This window comes from Schistocerca gregaria, chromosome 1, assembly GCF_023897955.1.
Source record: "Schistocerca gregaria isolate iqSchGreg1 chromosome 1, iqSchGreg1.2, whole genome shotgun sequence".
Taxonomy (NCBI): Eukaryota; Metazoa; Arthropoda; class Insecta; order Orthoptera; family Acrididae; genus Schistocerca; species Schistocerca gregaria.
Genome location: NC_064920.1, coordinates 465543399 through 465562943, shown reverse-complemented (window position 1 = coordinate 465562943; position 19545 = coordinate 465543399). Strand labels below are relative to the sequence as shown.

General features: G+C 36.6%; 1 protein-coding gene across 1 annotated transcript in view; it reads left to right on the top strand.

The window, feature by feature from the left end:
* The window catches only part of LOC126354349 (CLIP domain-containing serine protease HP8-like), a 65906-nt gene that overhangs the window by 27192 nt on the left and 19169 nt on the right, over nt 1–19545 (top strand). Inside the window, exon 3 of the mRNA XM_050003963.1 lies at nt 4479–4576. Within this exon, the coding sequence (XP_049859920.1) occupies nt 4479–4576 (98 nt within the window). The remainder of the gene's footprint in view (nt 1–4478; nt 4577–19545) is intronic.

The following is a 19545-nucleotide window of genomic DNA, read 5'->3' as shown; positions in this document are numbered from 1 at the left end:
TTTGCATTGACAGCAGTTTGAATAGTGGACGTTACATTTCAGATGTGTTACAACCTGTGGCTCTACCCTCCATTTGATCCGTACGAAACCCTACATTCAGCTGGATAACACATGACCGCATGTTGCAGGTCCTGTATGGGGTTTTCTGGATAAAGGAAATGTTCGACTGCTGCCCTGGCCAGCACATTCTCCAGATCACTCACCAATTGAAAATGTCTGGTCAATGGTGGCCGAGCAACAGGCTCGTCACAATACGCCAGTCAATACTCTTGATGAACTGTGGTGTCGTGTTGAAGCTGTATGTGCAGGTGTACCTGTACACACCATCCGAGCTCTGCTTGACTCACTGCCCAGGCGTATCAAGGCCGTTTTTATGGCAAGAGTTGGTTGTTCTGGGTACTGATTTTTCAGGATCTATGTACCCAAACTGGATGAAAATTTAATCATATGTCAGCTATAGCATAATATATTTCTCCAATGAATACCCGTTTATCATCTGCATGTCTTCTTGGTGTAGCAATTTTAATGACCAGTAGTGTATTAACAGTTGGTAATACGACACATGAGAGTACAGATGGACTGATGCATATTTTAAGTAAAGAAGGATTACTTTGGAAGATATGAAAACAAAATTTGATTTTGATTTATAAAATATGCAGATTTTTGTACCACTCAGGTGCATTATATTCTGAAAAGAATTCAAATAAAATAGTCAAGTAAAAACATGAAATTAAAAAAAAATTGTTGGTGTCTATTTACCAAAGTGAGTTGCACATTTAAACTCAAGTGGAGATAAGAAAATATGTGAAGTTTTAATTTTAAAAAATACAGAATAACCAGTTGTGTACATTTACATGTGTAACACATTCCAGTAATTTGGTACATTAGCTGGAAATGAAAATTATTAGAATGGAAAATCCAAATCCAAATATCAACAAATTAATTTAACGCTTTTACTGTCAGTAATCCAAGAGGAATTCCATGTTTAATCAGAGTCAATTTACCACATCCATTTGGGAAAATTTGGAATATAGAAAAGGGTTTGTCAATTGCACTTTGAATCATTTACCATTGCCAGAGATACTTCTAACAGTTGTTTTCTACTGCAAACCTTGTATTCAACCGCAAGAAAGACTAGCATGTGGTGACAAATTTATCAATGCACTAGATGAAGCCGATAAAGAACTTTACTAAGCTACAAAAGAGAGAGAGTATGATTAAGATGCATCACTTGGCGAAAAATTAAAAGCCACAATATTAGAGGAATAATGAGTGGGAAACAACAATCATGTATGGATGTTCATTTAAATATTTGGGATTTATAAAAATATTAAAACTTATAAAAAATTTGAACTATACAAATGAGTTATTTTCAACATTGATTATATTGAAAGCAATTGAAAATGAAATTAATAATCATCAGTTACATGGTATTGATAACTTTTAACTCACACACAAAAAAGGAAGACAGATCAAAAATCTCTGGCAATTTCCTCATAACATTATATATTCCTGTTGTAAAAAAATACTTGAGATCTAACAAAAAAGAAAGAAAGTTCAGGACTAACAAAAGATAAAGGTGATATTCCTCCATTATTTTTGGTAGCATTATTATACCTATCAACTATTGGTTCACAAGCTGGTGGAGCAGCTAGCATTGCAAAAGCAATAATGATGAAGAAAAACGCTGATGCCAAATTAGAAGAATGATACAGACACAATTTACCACTGAATAAAGGACAACCAAAAAAACAATTTCCAAAAAGTAATTGATATATATCCTAATGCCTTAATTAATAGTGCCATAAAAAGCTTGTTAATCATCCAAAACTTAAACAGCTTAAACACTTTCATGGTGTATTAATGCTTCATTAACTACCATACAAATGAAAACATACTGACTGTGGAATATTTAATCTGGATACATCTGATCATCATGGTACTCACTGGATATGCTATTATAAAAATAATGATGAAAATTTGTGATTGATTTATTTGCTGGCACTGTGCTAAAACAACTAGTTAACTGTTTGGAAAAAAGTTATCTTACTCCAATAATTAGAAAACACAAAATTTTAATGAAATAATATGCAGTTGTTTGCGTATATTTCTGGTAAATCTGTTGCCAAATAACTATATTTTTAATGGAATTTTAAATCTAGTGAATGGAAATTTTTGAAAATAAGGTGCAGTTTGAAGGGAGTATGAATAATGGAAAATATTTCAAATCAATTATTAGCAAGAAATGATTCAGAAATAGGAAGCTTAATCATCAACAGATAATCAACTTTCACCATATTTTGTGATGCATGGTAAAACTTCATGTGTAACCCAATTATTGGTTAATTTCTCTTTTTCCTTGTTAGATGACAAAGTTAAAGAATATAAACCACATTAATTTATCAACATAGATCTTTATTTGTTACATGTTAGCCCTGCCTCAGAAGAGGGTCTGTAAATTTAACCATAGTTTGTTTTGCCTCCATCATCGCCATTTTTGCTTTATCTGTGTAGTTCAAAATGTAAACAACATCCTGAGCTTTAAATCAAGGATTTCTCTCTTTATGAATATTCATTAGAATATCTTTATCATTATATTTAATTTTATTGTAGATGAGGTCTAAAATCGAATCTATTTAATATAATGTAATTCTTTAAATGTCTTTAAATGGTGATTAAATTCTATGAATGTTTCTCCCTGTTTAAAAATCAAGCAGTCATTTTCTCCATCCATTGATAAATCACGGTAAATTTGATGCAATTAATTTATCTTTCTTATCTTTTTTGACTCCATTTAATATAAAAGTTAAAAATTTTAAATAACCTAGTGTTCTAATTTCCTTAAGAGTGCATCTAAAGCTGTTTGATTACAGATCTGAATTTCTTCCTCATGATACATGTATTGTACTAACAGCTAATAAACGATATAAAAATATGTCGTAAAAACGCTAGTAAGAGTAAAAAAATTAAGAGTGTAAATATTTTATCAGTACAGTTATCTAGTGTGTAGCAACAGGAAAGACGATTAATTTATTTACACAAATTTTTATTTAGTATATGAGAAAATGAGTTACATTTACCTGATACTAGTGCATAATTTTATTTAAATGTAATAAAAATTGTTTTTTAATAAATGAAGGCTTCCAAAATCTGTAAGAAATGTGAGGTGGGGAAGTGAGTTGGTAATTTGTATTCACACATGTACACAAAGAATAAGCAATTACATATTTGTACAGAATGTGATTGAAAAATGCCACAAAAATATGAATAATGATAAACAATTTGTGTATGAGGAAAATATATTTCAGCTAACTACTACAAGAACCATTTAAAAATAGTTTCCAAAGAAGATCATTCCAAAATGTTGCTATCAGTGAAAAATTATGAATGTCATGATTTAACCAAGAACTTTATTACTTGTCAAGAAATTTAAGATTTCGGTTGTTTTTATTAAATCCTCCATTAGGAACTAACTACCAAGTAGATGCACGATTTGTCTTGAAGATTGTTATAAACAAAGATGTAACTTAAATCAAATTAATAGAAACGAAAATTAGTAATCACTATATTTACTATTTCATAAAGGAACTCAAATTTATCCCACATATAATTCATATGCATCCTTACTTAGTAGATTAATAATTTTTCAGCTTAATTAATTTGTATTCTATATAAACGGATGTTCTACAAGAAAAGCTCAATAATGCAAATATTTCTAATCTGTTTAAAAAGATTGGTGAGTTAGAAGCAAATTATTTGTGTTACATTTCTGGGTAAGAATATTTAGAAACTAGATTTGCTTAAAAAACTTGTATGGACCTTGATCATAAATCTAAAAATTTTTGCCAAACAGATTTGTGGGTTTTTCATTGTTTTGAAGATGGTGGTATTAAGTTGAGATACAATAGGATTAAGAATCTTAAAAATAATAATAATAAGATTCATGACATTCAGTTTTTAATTATTTAAATACATATATAAAATTTTATTTTTGATATCTTGTATGTGCTTGATAGGAATGTTAATAATGCAACTGCCAAGTGGATTCAACATTCCAACTAAGTTGTGCTGTAGCTCTTAATGAGTAGACACAACAGCTTTCTAAAATTATAAATATGGTCAATAGTTATATAAGATATAGATATTCAAATTATTTCTGCTACTGGAAGCTGTTAAATAGCCTACCTGCCACTGGGTCCATGCACCATACACTATTTACATGGTTGGCCATATAGTAATATTGGTGATTCATTCGAATGATGGAAAGAAATAATTGCTTCCTCAGTTTATCTTTAATTGTAGAAATTGAGAAATTTCTTAGGAATATATCTGTTGTCGTCTGTAGTTATTTGTCAGTTTCTAAATCCACGAAGGTATTTACCATGATTATGTTATTCAAAAGTGGAAGAATATGTGTCATCACTACAAATACTTCTACTCGCCTCCGACAGGAAAGCTAATGTGCTAATAAATTGCAGAGCCACATGTGGACTGGACGACTCTGACCGCATCACCAATGGAAACTTGACTGTTGTCAACCAGTATCCTTGGATGGCACTGCTTGGCTACTCATCACGTAAGTTGCATGCTCACTATTATTAATCTCATCATAGTCCTTATCGTTGGCAGTAGCTATTACTTTTCTATTTACCACTGACAAGGTGAATGAATTCCCGTGTTCTGCAGACATAGTTTATCTTGATAACATATTTGGATAGTATTCTCTCTGATTATTTTTAAGTAATAATTGAAGCACTTAATACCTCGCACAGACTCATCCTCAGCAACCATCAGTGGCAACATATGCCAATTTCTTTACCTCTTGCATGAAGCCATCACAACATATTTCGTTATGTTCTAACATTCATGGTGGTGTCTGATTGTTCTATATCGTGTCTTCCTACCACTTTCGCACAACGACACTCTGAGCATGTTTTATAGGAAATTGACTAGTTTGAACCTGGGACCTGTTGCTGGTAAGGAGACGCCAGACCACACAAGACATGTAGAATTCAGAAGAGTTTAGTGAGACTAACGATGATATAACCAAATACTAAATGATCTCAGCGTCAGCTCCACTGCACTCCCTGTAAAAGAATCTTAATACTAACTAAATTTAGTGGAAGGGGTTTAAGGCTTTCCTATTTTTAGTTAGCTGGTAAAATAACGTCGAAAAAGCAGTTAAGTTTACCATTGGAAATTTTATTCTACTCACACAACATTGTTTATAAATTGCACTATTGATAAAAGCAAGTGTTTTAATACAGGATGGTAAAAACCAACTGCGTTCAACAAAAACGTGAACAAATATTCCCTGAATGGGTTTCCAAGTTCTACAATGGATCAAAGGATGACCTATGCCATATCACATCTACAACTTAGGTTTAAATTAAGTTTCACAAAAGAGAAAACTATCAAAATGGTCTACAGTGACCCTCAGTTATCTTTAATTACTTATCTAACTTGTCGTAAATTACAGTGGCTGATGTGGCTTCTCAATAACTATATAACAGAAAAATCAATCATGTTTCAGATTTTTACCTCAAGTGGCAAATGTGAACACCATGAGCTTTAATTGGCGATCGACACTAGTATTACGCAAAAAGGGGGTGTAACAGATGATACTTCTGCAGTTCTGAGTGAAGCTTTATGCGCTGTTATTCAGCATTGCGTGCGTTCATTACGTTGTTGGTGTTCGTCAGGGGGCGGCGCGCAGCACAGCTTGGCTCACCTCGCCGTCTCCGAAGTAACTCTTCTAACTTCTCCTTACTAGAATTTACCAAAGTTGGTTTGAAAGAAAAAAACTATCTGGCTGTGTTTTCATCTGACCAATCAGGGTCTCAATGTTAACCTTAAGCTCCGCCTACAAAAATTCTGTCTATCCAATGAGAAACGTTATACTTTTCGTGGTGGGACAATGTTTTTAAAGTGTGCAATGTAACGGAGACGCGAAAAAGTCTCACTCTTAAACTCGCAGTTGGTGTGGTCCTTTTAGTGTTATCGTAAGATCTATACTGTTCTTCTGGAGGGCTCTATCTTTTAACATGGTCTGGGGGATTATCCTAAACGTAACAGAGACGCGAAAAAGTCTCCCGCTAAAACTTGCAGGTGGTGTTGTCCTAATAGTTAGCTGGCAATGTGGGTGTCCAGTTCGTCCCTTATCGTAGGGCCTTCTAGCTTAACAAGGTTCTGCTCTCGGCTTCTGTTCTCGTTTCTCCCCTCGGAACTGCGTCTGTCACACGGTGGGAAGGTATGACATGCATTTAGGCATTCTTGTGATAGTCTGTGGTATTCCATTTGCTCACTCGTTACTCGTATTACTTTGGTTAATTTAATGTTACGATTTATTCGGAGCTATGTGACATACTACTGGATTTGCTTATCATATCAGGGTTTTCATGGAAGGTGTTGGATTTCCCTAACACCTTACATATCACCACCCTTCGAACTTAATTTTTGCACTGAATTTAGGCAATGATTGAATCATTGTCTAAGTCAGTCAAAAATTTTCTAATTTATCTAAATTTTATTGCGTACTCTTCAGCCACGTTATTCTGTTCTATGCTAGTTTGTATTACTAATTTATATCTTTATATTCTCCCACATTATAATTAAAAGTGACAAGAGAAGAATATTTTTATACCATTATTAATTTTTTATTATTTTCTTTCTTTATTTAAGTGTGAAGTTCGTTTTTTAAGAAGTTTGTTATCGAAAGTGAGGAGTCTTTCACTTCGATTTTCTTAGAAATATTGTTTTTATAATTATAGTAATTAAGTATCTATTCCTAACACATTTTCTAAATATCATGTACAAGTAAAATGTTTTTGTTTCTAGACACTCATTTCAACTAAGGATTATTTCCAAGAACTGCTTTGACAAAGAAATATACATACACAAGTATTGAGATATTATCCTAACAAATGGTACAAATGTTAAAAAAAGGGAAACATCCAACAAGATAATTTTTTATTCTTTGTTTTTATAAGGAGAAAATAAGAAAATATAGTTATTCTTTTATTTTTATGAGGAGAAAATAAGTGGCATATTGTTTTTTTATGTACTGTCCATTTCAGAACTAATGACTTATTTTTATTGATAGTCTATTTTTTACTTAAGTCCATAGTCAATGACTGTTATTTTGTAGTTTATTAGCTGTCTGGTGTGCCTAACTTATTTAGTTCTTCACATGTTTCTTTTGCACAATTCCTACATCACATAATTTGATTTCACACGTTCACACAATCCTGTGAATGTTTAAGCAAGAGGTTGGCGAATGCTTTTGCACGAAGGTGATGGACTTGAGCGAGATGGATGTGGGCAAGTATTTCATGTACAGCTTCGTTCGTCGTTCCTTGATGCCTTTGCAAGTGTATGTTGCTGTTGTGGAGGTCCCTTAATGGAATGGAGCTGTGAGTGCAGAATCTCGTGGTTTACTGGCTTTGTATGCGTGAAAGTCATCGTTATATGTCGTTGAAAGCGGTCGTTTGTCGTTGTAATACTTAGCAGACGACTAGTTTACCATAGGATAGGGATTTGGTAAGGTATGTCGTCTATTCTTCACCTATCTTCTTTCTTGGTCTCAATCTTGCGAATCTTCAACTTCTGTTCTTCCTGCTTTTTCTCTGCTTCTTACTTGCTTCTTGGTTCATCTCTGGGCAGGATATGGAAATATTTATTGATAACTAGTCGATTTGAAGTTCTCTCCTATTTACAGTTTGATAAATTGTTTGGGCCTGTCAGTTTTACTTTGTGGAAGTTCTTCTCCAGTTTAGTGCATCAGTGTGCTGTTTAATAGCAGTAGTGTGACTTTTACTCATATTTTTTGCCAGCGGTGGCTTGCCCAAGCGGTCTTCCTGTCGGGCCGCGTTTGCTCGCTCCGCTGAGTGGGGTCGTTCGGTGTCCCGTCGCTGCAGGGCTCCGGCACTCTGTTGGCAGATAAACTGCAGTCCATTTCAGCTACAAGGGCCTGCTGTTGGTCTCGCTGTCCTTGTGTCTTGCTAATTATGTCCTTTTTATTTCTTGATACTTCTTGCATTGCAACTTGTGGGTCGTTGCATCTGGTCTTCGTTGGAGTTTTTACAATGGTTCTTACAAAAAATTTTACTTATAATCATCTAACATATGTGTAGTATGTACATGGTTTTGCGCCTTCTTAAAAAAGCTTTACATATTTCGGCGCCCTTTCCATGTTACATTTCTAAGATATTGAAGTCTTAACGTCTACTCATGAATCCTCAATTTCGTTTTTTATTTTTGTGTAGTTGTGGTGTATAGCATTTTAGTATTTCATGTTGTTAGACTATCTACACTTTATCCCTTCACCGTAATCTATGGTACTATTGGTGTTATTATTGAAAATACTTTCTTTTTCCCACCTTCCTCTCTCTTCATTCTTCTTTCTCCTGACGATCTTACCTGCAACATAATCTTGAAATATTGTGCTGATTATTTACCAGTAATAAAATTAATGTTCAAACTTTTTGATATGGCTCACATGGTGAAGTCCTAAGCTTTTGCCTGTTTTTGGGTTCATTAGTTCCACAGCATTATCATGAGCAATTCAGCTAATTATGACAGGTCCTTTGTATGCAGCGTAAAACTTATGTATTTTGTGTTTCTGTTTGCTGGAGAGATGGTGTGTTTTTACAAATACTTTCTGGCCTACTGAGAATGTTCTTTTAATTGCTGTTCTATCTCCTCTTTCTTTTCTTTTAATGGCTGCCTTTCTGATGTTGGAGAGTGCTGTTGTTATGACTTGTTTGTGCTGTCTACGTGGTACAATAGAAAATCTAACATTTTCTGTGGTTATGTTTGGGGATTCAATATTTTTAAGTACAGTAACTGGAGGTAGTGGTGTAGTGCTATGTGGCATTTCATTTATTACTTCTTGAAAATCTTTAAGGTATATATCCCAAGTGTTGTGTCTTTTGCTTGCATACAATCGACATAAAGTGCCTATGTCCTTCATAGATCGTTCTGCTGGATTTACACTAGGTTTGTACTTAGAAATGTAGATGGGTTTTATTTTGTGTAGTTTTAACATGTTCTGCCATTGCACTGATTTGTATTGTGGGCCATTATCAGAAATTATTCGTTCCACTCGACCTATTTGTCTAAATGCTTTACTTATAGCAAGACCTGTTGCCTGTTTTAATGGTGTCAAGGTAACATATTTAGAAGTAAGTTCCAAAGCGACAAATATGAAAACATATCCATTTCTTGTACATGGGAGGGGCCCCATCAAGTCTGTTGTAGCTATTTGTTTTAATCTTTTAGGGGTTATTGGAAACATAGGTGGTTTGGTTTGGAAAGTGACGTGTTTAGCCCTCATACATTTTTTGCATTTGACTAATACTGTTCTAATTCGTCTTTCCATATTAGGAAAATGGCTTGTTTGTTTTATTTTTAAAAAGCATTTCTTTGGTCAAAAGTGGCCATTACTTAAATGTGTATACCATATGTACTTATTAATTAGTTCATGTGGGATATAAATTAACCATTCATTCGTTGCAACATTTCGTCTAAAAAATAAAACATTGCCTTTTACGAGATAATGCTGTCGAATGTCTGGATAATCCTTACTTCTCCACTTGTGTTTGATTCCTAGTATTTCGGTGTCCTTGTCCTGTTCTTTGCCTACGTTTCTCAATGCTGTCGTAATGTAGTTTTCGAAAGGTACTTGTTTCATAGAGTACATTGTAAACTGGTCTTCTGCTGCTTCCAAACCCATGTTATTGGATGCACCCTGTGGGCATCGTGATAAAGCATCTGCTAATACATTCGGTGGTCCTGGTATGTGTGTAATAGTGAAGTCAAATTCTTGTAGTATTAACATCCATCTGGCTAACCTCCCACGAGTTAGTTTGGCGGATAACAGAAATTCTAATGCTTTGTGGTCAGTGTATACTTTTGTTTTCTTTCGAATAGGAAGTATCGAAAACGTTGGAAGCCCCATACAATGGCCAATGCTTCCAGCTCAGTGACTGAATAGTTCTTCTCGCTATTTGTGAGTACCCGACTGGCAAAGGCAATTGTTCTATATGATACTAGCCCTGCCTGTTCGTATTCTTGGAATAACACAACTCCTAAACCTGTTTTCGCGCTATCAGTGGACATATAAAAATTTTGTGTTAGATCAGGATGTGCTAAAATCGGTGTGTTGTTGGTCCGTTTTTTACTTTTAAAAATTCTTCATTGGCTTGTTGATCCCATACCCATGGCGTGTTTTTCCAGTCAATGCACATGGCGTGGTGTTGCGAGAGAGTCGATCCAAATAAATTTTTTGTAGAATCCGATGAGACCTAGAAATCCTCTGAGAGTTTTCTTATTATTATAGGAGTACAATATTCTTTGATTGCCGTTAGTCTTTCTGAAATTATGTGTCCTAGAAATTTGACCTCTCACCTTCCAAATTTGGATTTTGTTATATTTACTGTGACCCCATGCTCTTTCATGATCTGTAAAAACTGATTTAATGTGTCGTTGTGATGTTTCCAAGAGGGTTCTGCTATAATCACATCATCAACATAACAAGTAATTTTTTGTAAAATGTCAGGACTGAGTATAGTATTAAATCCCCTAATAAACGCTGTTGATGATATGTTTAAACCAAATGGCAATCGTTTAAACTGGTAACATCTACCGAATACGATAAATGCTGTAAATTTTCTACATTCTGGGGCCAATTCTATTTGCCAGAAACTACTCTGTAAATCAATTGATGAAAATATCTTAGCACTGTGGAAGTTTTGTATCAATTCCTCTAACTTTCCTGGGCGATCTGTCTCTGTGATTATGATTGTGTTGATCTGTCTGGAATCAAGCACTAACCTGATGCTCCCATCTCGTTTTTGTACAAAATGGAGCGGGCTGTTATATGTGGATATAGCTGGTTCAATAATATCGTCATCTAACATTTTAGATATCTGCTGGAATACTTTATTCCTGTAGCTTAATGGGATTGTATAGGGTGGCACTCTAAACGGTTTGTGCTGTTTTACTTCAAACTTGTACTGAAAGTGTTTAATACTGCCAGTCTTAGGTAAAAATACCTCTGCTTTATCTCCTTAAATACCCTCTAATTCTCTTTTACTGTGTTCCGCAATATCTTGAACTTCTGCAATTTTTCATCGATTTCTTTATGGACTTCTGACATGAGTTGAGGAAATTTCTTCTTTTGTGCATACCATTCTGATTCTTCATCCTCTTTATCTCGCGTCATTCTTAATTGTTTGTTTATAACTGGTATTTCTTCTAATTTTAGCTTTTGCTCAAAGAGAAGTGTGACATTCCCGAATGTTACGCTACCTTTCTCTATATCTATTATCGCTCGTCTCTCATTTAAAAAATCTGCACCTATAATCAAATCTACAGTTAGTTTAGGTATAATCACGAAGTTGGCTTCGATCTTTTGACCTTGACACGAAAGAGTTAACCTTGTTTGTCTCGTAACTACCGCAGCATTGTTTCTAATAGGACCTCTTACTTTAATCTTACGTGTTTTCAGAACTGGCAATTCCTCATTGGCATTACACTACATGAATAAATTTTCTGAGATCGCAGTCAGTTCACTTCCGCTATCAATTACAATATTAACTGGGATATACGTTACCATGGCCTTCACAATTGGTTGAATTTAAAAGGGTTGGTTCTGTTCTTCTTCTTCTTGCATCAACGAATCCTCCACTGAATCATACGTGAGTCTTTTTAGGAATTTCCCTTGTGAATTCGTACTTTATGTAGGATAAGCTTCGACTGCTAATTCTCTCTCTTTTATTTCCCCTTCTCTATTTCTTCCCTCATTTACGTTTTCTTCTACATCCTCTACTTTTTTCCTTATCCTCGTCCATCTTCTCCTTCTTCGTCGCTACTTCCACATAATCGCATCTAAATGCTCTAATTATCGCTTCATAACTTCCTTCATTATATACGTTGGGTTGTGTGCCCAATCGTAACTTATTTTCAACTTCTGTCAACTGCGCATTATCATCATTGAATTCACTTTCCCTGGTTTCCATCTCAAATAGCTCTGCAATACTCATTACTTCGTCCTTTCCTCCTACATTCGTTGTGCATGCCTCTGGTAGTTCATCTTTCTCATCAGTATTCTCCCAATTAATTTCATGCCAACGCGATATTGTTATTTTCTTGTCTTCGTTTTCATCTGGTCCCTGCGGATTTGTTTCTTCCGTCTTCTCTTCTCGTGATAAGATTTTTATTTCTCTGTTCAAGGTGCTGCGATTGTCCTGGGTGGGTGCGTCATTCTCTTTGGCATGGGCGCTTAACTGTCAATTCAAACGTTTATAGGGGTTTGGTGGTCTTAGCTCCACCTCTTCTATCTGTATTCTCTTTTCTTGTTCAGCTTGTTTACAGTGGTTTCTTTGTTGATAATTTGTCGGTCTATTGGTTCTCCGGTACAAGTTCTAGTTGTCGTTATTCCCTCTGTAATAGTCGTTGCCGTTCCTGGGTGAATTATAGTTATTGCCATATTCTCTTCCAAATCCATAACCGGTTCTTTGTTGAGATTTATTGTCGTTTCTTGGTGCGAAGTTATCACGCAGTTCGTAATTATTGCTTCTTCGTACTGTGTCTTGTGGATTCCACTGCTTTTTGCTTTCATTTTCACGTGCGCTTCTTCGTTTTCTTGCGCCATCTTCCGAAAATATGAACTCTAGTTCCCTTAGAATACCTTTAAATGCTTCGACGTCATTGTCTCCGCGACCTATTAATGATGCTGGCATTTCAATGGAGATTCATCGCGCTTAATTTAATCAACTCTCCGTCACTGTATGGTACATCTAAGCATTGATTTTTCTTTGACATTATTTCGAAAATGTCACGGGACTCTTCTCTCCTGAATTTTCAAAATATGGCTTCTATAATAATTCGTACTTCACTCTGTTCTGTGCTTCGCTGGACCAATATCGTGAGAGAAACTTCTCTCGGAAATCTTCGTACGATCGGCATGTCGCTGCAACATTTTGCATGGTTTGTGCGACTGTTCCTGACATGTGTGCACATATAAAGTCTAATTTGTGTGCTAGCGTCCGGTGTTCTGGTAATCCTACTCGGAATTCATCAATAAAAGTTCATGGATGTAATGAGTTTCCTTCGCGAAAGTGTTGAAATTTTCTGACTGTGAGGAAATGATCGTTGTCGTACTTCGTAATGGTTCCATATGAAATTCGCTATTCTTCGCCACTTTTATTTCTTATCTTTTCTCCCGTCGTTCTTTCCGGTTGTGGTAGATCCATTGGATATTGTCCACTGTAACTTTCGCCTACCCTTGCGTAGTATCGTTGGAGTGGTAAGCAATAATTTTCTTCCATCGGTTGTGAACGTGTAGCTGAATGCATTGCACTGTACTCTTCGCGACCTGGCTTTCCATTGTCACGTATTGGTTGGGTATCTTGTCTAGCTAACCTTGCTGCTTCATTGCACGATCCAAACTGTCTTGAAACATACTTTTGTAGTTCCACATGTGTTTGTGATGACGTTTGTTCATCAAGAATTTCGAAACGTGTTTGTTGCTGTGCAGGCTGTCTGATTTCACGTATGTTACTTTCCGCCTGTGACTGGATTCGCAAATGCGTAATATCTTCGTTAAGTTCTTGTTTTTCCGGTGCTGTTACAGATACGGATGTGGTTGCAGACTCTGTGCTTGTTCGATCCTGTTCACTACGTTCTTCAGTGGTTTGCAACAACTCTGTTCGCAGTTTCTGAAATTGTCGCTTCGTTTGCGCTTCTATTTTGACTATACGGTTATCATATCTTTTCAGCGCTGCTTTTGTGATACGTTTGTGTAACACATTGTTTTCAACAATTTCACGCGCTGTACCTGCTGCTTGTCTAGTAATTACGTTTATCTGTTCCTTTAGTTTCTTGACTTCTCCCTGTGCGTTGTTACGTAATGTTTTGATCTCGTCCTGAATGTCATTACGCAATGTTTGTACGTCCGCTTGTACCTTGGCAATGTCTGTTCTCAATTGATTGTGACCTGTTATCAAGTTTCCTATTAGTTCGCGAGATTCTTTTGCCTCGTCTTCAATATGACTTAGGTGTACCTGAATTTTTTTGTTGTGTTCTTTAATCTCACGCACTTGTCTTGTGGTTTCTGCAATTTCTTTCGTCGTTTCTGCATTTTGAATTTTAATTTGGTTCGCAATTTCTTTACTTTGTCTTGTCATGGTTTCCGTAATTAATTGTAATAATTCTGCCACATTGGTGGGTCCTATTGCGTTTTCTTCCGATGTCCTACGCACTGTGTTTTCGCCAAATTGTTGGTTTGCAACCGATTGCATTGAACTATGCTGTGACAGGTTTCTGCTCGCCTTCCTTGTACTCTTTGGTGAGGGAGCTCTTATTACTTGTACTATGGGTTCTACGTATTCAAGACCCAAGTTAGAATCCTCATCGACTGTCTCTCTACTTTCCTGCTCCTGTGTCGTATGCTGACCTAGGTTTTCTGTGCCTTGGCGTACATTATCCTCGTTATGGTGCGTTATATGTCCTATTTCTCGCGATACTGCATCGTCTGTTGTACCGTCCTCTATTCTCTGTCCATTTTCATGCTGGGTCTCTACCTCAATTCGGTCAAGGTCTCGATCTGCCATTGCTAATCTTCCCGAATCCCTTAGTTTCTCTTTTAAAAGCAATTCACGCTCCCTACTTCGCGTTCACATGTGCTCATGTGATCTCACGCGTTTCATAACCTTTTTGTTCACACGATTTGACAAACAATTCACTTACTTGTTGGGTCAGAAACAACTTGCCAACGATGTATCCGCCACCTGCGTGCTTGCATTGGAGACAAAACTTAATTCTAACAATTTTCAAAATTCATACTTAATTATGATATTGTCTCTGCCAGACTCATTTTTACTATCTATCGCTGCACCTACTGTTTTCGACTATTTATAATAATAAAAAAAATTTTATTACAAAAATTTTTCAACAGGATATTTTTTTGACCTAGTTAGACATGTGGTCGACCTTCAATCATGGTATTTTACCATCCTTGCAGGGTCGCCATTTTCTAACATTGTGGGTAGTGTCTGTTTGTTCTATATCATGTCTCCATAACACTTTCGCACAACGACGCTCTGAGCATGTTTTTTTAGGAAATTGTCTAATTTGAACCTGGGACCTGTTGATGGTAAGGAGACGCCAGACCACACAAGACATGTAGAATTCAGAAGAGTTCAGTGAGACTAGCGATGATATAACCAAATACTAAATGATCTCAGCGTTGGCTCCACTGCACTCCCTGTAAAAGAATCTTAATACTAACTAAATTTAGTGGAAGGGGTTCAAGGCTTTCCTATTTTTAGTTAGCTGGTAAAATAACGTCGAAAAAGCAGTTATGTTTACCATTGGAAATTTTATTCTACTCACACAACATTGTTTATAAATTGCACTATTGATAAAACGAAGTGTTTTAATGCAGGATGGTAAAAACCATCTGTGTCCAACAAAAATGTGAACAAATATTCCCTGAATGGGTTTGCAAGTTCTACAATGGATCGAAGGATGACTTATGCCATATCACATCTACAACCTAGGTTTAAATTAAGTTTCACAAAAGAGAAAACTATCAAAATGGACTACAGTGACCCTCAATTATCTTTAATTACTTATCTAACTTGTCGTAAATTACAGTGGCTGATGTGGCTTCTAAATAACTATTTAACAGAAAAATCAACCACTTTTCAGATTTTTACCTCAAGTGGCAAATGTGAACACCATGAGCTTTAACTGGCGATCGACACTAGTATTACGCAAAAAGGGGGTGTAACAGATGATACTTCTGCAGTTCTGTGTGAAGCCTTATGCGCTGTTATTCGGCATCGCGTGCGTTCATTACCTTGTTGGTGTTCGTCAGGGGGCGGCGCGCAGCACAGCTTGGCTCACCTCGCCGTCTCCGAAGTAACTCTTCTAACTTCTCCTTACTAGAATTTACCAAAGTTGTTTTAAAAGAAAAAAACTATCTGGCTATGTTTTCATCTGACCAATCAGGGTCTCAATGTTAACCTTAAGCTCTGCCTACAAAAATTCTGTCTATCCAATGAGAAACGTTATACTTTTCGTGGTGGGACAATGTTTTTAAAGTGTGCAATGTAACGGAGACGCGAAAAAGTCTCGCGCTAAAACTCGCAGCTGGTGGCGTCCTTTTAGTTTTATCGTAAGATCTATACTGTTCTTCTGGAGGGCTCTATCTTTTACCATGGGCTGGGGGATGGTCCTAACGTAACAGAGACGTGAAAAAGTCTCACGCTAAAACTTGCAGGTGGTGTCGTCCTAATAGTTAGCTGGCGACGTGGTTGTCCACTCCGTCCCTTATCGTAGCGCCTTCTAGCTTAACACGGTTCTGCTCTCGGCTTCTGTTCTCGTTTCTCCCCTCGGAACTGCGTCTGTCACACAGTGGGAAGGCATGACATGCATTTAGGCATTCTTGTGATAGTCTGTGGTATTCCATTTGCTCACTCGTTACTCGTGTTACTTTGGTTAATTTAATGTTACGATTTATTCGGAGCTATGTGACATACTACTGGATTTGCTTATCATGTCAGGGTTTTCATGGAAGGTGTTGGATTTGCCTGACAGCTTACAATGTGTAACACATTCAGTACGACAACGACATAACTTAAAATAACCAGTTCCAGTGAGGACAGTGAAGTTATCATTGAGACTTACAGCATCAAGAAACAGTGCGAGTTCCAACGATCTCTGAGTTAAACCTGCAGGTAGTACAAGGAATCGATCAGCTGTTGTCAATTATTTTTCCAGCGTTTTATTTGAAATCTAGATTGCACTGGGAACCGAACATCTACAGGCAACTATGTGGCATCTACACTAGTGCACTACATTCAAAATGTATTATAACATAATACCAAATATTATCTAAATTAGTCCAAGCAGGGTATTTAACGTATGTTGGTGTGTACGATTTTCGATTGAAGTCCTAACATCCCAGTAACTCATAGCAATAACGCAGACCTATACTTCCTATCTTGAAAACATTAACGTATGACTTCAACTGCAATAATTTTCATATCCTTGTGGTCAAACGATTTTGACCTTTGGTCACTTGATAATAGCTAAATAGGTTCAACATGGCTAGTAGTTTACAAACATTGTTCAACGTCACTGAGAAAAATCGTATTTAGTAACTTTGGGTACCGTTTTTGTAACATATCACTTGAGAATGAAGTTGTTTTAAAGACATAATGTGTGAAACGTGATCTTGCTCTAGTGTTATTTGTTAATACGTTCAGATGAATGCAGCTCTAACTGCCAACCTTCCAATGGCTAGTGATGTCTATGCAATACCTCGTATTACAAGCAACGTAATTGTAATTACGCTATTATGGCCCATGTAGGATACAGTGGCCAATGTGCAGTGGGCAATTTTTGTCCAAAGCACAGAGCGAAATCATTCATTTGCCTGGAAGGGGTGGAGGACATTGTTTGACCACTTTCGGCTGGTCGGCGATGCACTGTGATGACAGAATCAAGAAGCTAGCCTGGTAATCTTTCTCAAACGAGTTTCAAAACTATTCGACAAACGAATGTCATTTTTGCGTTACTTACGTCAGCTTCATGATTATGTACTAATCATCTTGTTAATGGTCACAGTTACTGTGCGAAATTAGAAAAAAATTGTAATGAAAGATGGCGGTTGCTACGATTTTCCGTATGGTGGATACTACATAATATGTTGGTGCATATGCAAATTAGCTAAGATATTGAATTTTTCTTTGGACTTGGATGGAGGTCTCTGCCTGTCACCAATCTCTATAAACTTGATCAGACGTGGCACACTCATTTCTGATCCTGCATGCACGCAATAAAACAAGTATGAAATATCCACAACATCCCTCATATTTCAAAAACAGTTTGAAATATCGAGATGAGATTTTGACAAATGATAGCACACAAAGAGTAGAGTATTTTGCCATATCGTTAACATTCAAAACTTCATTACCTATCGTATTACTCCACAAAATACAAACCTTTTTGGAGAAAGAATATACTTTTTAAGGGTCATCGATAGTTGTTGAAATGGGAAACGTTGTAGGTTTAGGAATAGCATTATTTTTCTGTTGAGGATGACCTTTTCATAAGCTACTGAGGTAACTTCCTATTTTGCTAACTTAACAAACAAAGACTGCGTATGTACAACAAGTTAGTGGGGTATTACTGTGTGAACTCCGTTGTGTCTTGACAACAGAAGCAAATTTTAACATGGCTACAAAAGAAATGAAGGTTTTACTCAAAATACCACCCATTACACTTCTTTGATAGTTACAAATGATTAAATAACTAGGTTAACACAAATTGCCGCTTTTGTTGTATTTCCAACGGAATTATTTCTGAATACTTACCAAACTAGAGGTGATAATCGATCTTTCTGAATGGTCATCAACCAATGTGTACATGGAAAGACTCCACTTGATGATTACAAAAACTGTGAGCATAGGCTTCAGTTTAGAGCCGCACTTCCCTTCCAGTGTTCGTCATGACGCCTACACTACCTACCTTCAAACTCCATTACAACCAATCGTCCTACGTGTGTCCTGCTTATTTCACTTCTACAGTGCAAGTTATTCCGCGTGCACTCTACAATGTGGCTATAATTATAGTGCAGTTATACTCACGGCGTGGACTGTAGTTATTGTATGGCAATGAAACAGCGTAGATATTCTATTGTGTTAAGTTGGAACCGATTGATGCTGGAAAAAAATTAGTCCCAATTTAGGCCACCAGTGCAAATCTGGCACTGTGAATATAAGAAAAATGTATAGGAATGTTCCCATGTGTATTGGATTGGGAACAGCACGTCGCAGAAAAGGTTAAACAAGTGAGAAAGGCATAAACATGATTTCATTATTAAATTGCGCTTATGCAGTTTGTTAAGTACGAGCAACAGAGTCGTCGACGACATGATGCATCCGTGAAATGATGCGATCAACAGTTGCTCACAGCAATCCCGGTGGAATCTGAGCAATGTCTTCCTGTATACTCATCATCACACCAGGTACAGACCACAAGTGTTTGTGCTAAATAAGTTCTGTTACGCATTCCCAGAGCCAAAACTCACATGGATGCAGATCAGTGTATCTTCCAGGTCGTACATGTGATAAACATCTGGAGATAACACTTTCGTGGAAGGTTTCATTAAGCAGATCTTTCATTGGGCCACAGGCATGAGATATTGCTCCATCTTGCATACTAACAGTGATTTCCACACAGGCCCACGCCTCCAAAGCAGTAATCACATGCTGTCAAAGAAAGTCTCGTTAATATGAAGTCATTAAGGTGCACCTGACAGGCCCACTGTATGTATTCTCTTCAACAAAGAATGGACCAAGACTAAAGGTTTGTGAATCCACACCACACAGTCATGTATGCCTGTTCAGTGGATCTTCATGTACAACATGCAATTTAAGTGCTCCAGATTTGGCAATTCTGCGTATCTGTTCACCCTGTAGTGTGAAATGTGTCTCCTCACTCAATAGAATATTGCCCATCCACATGTCATCA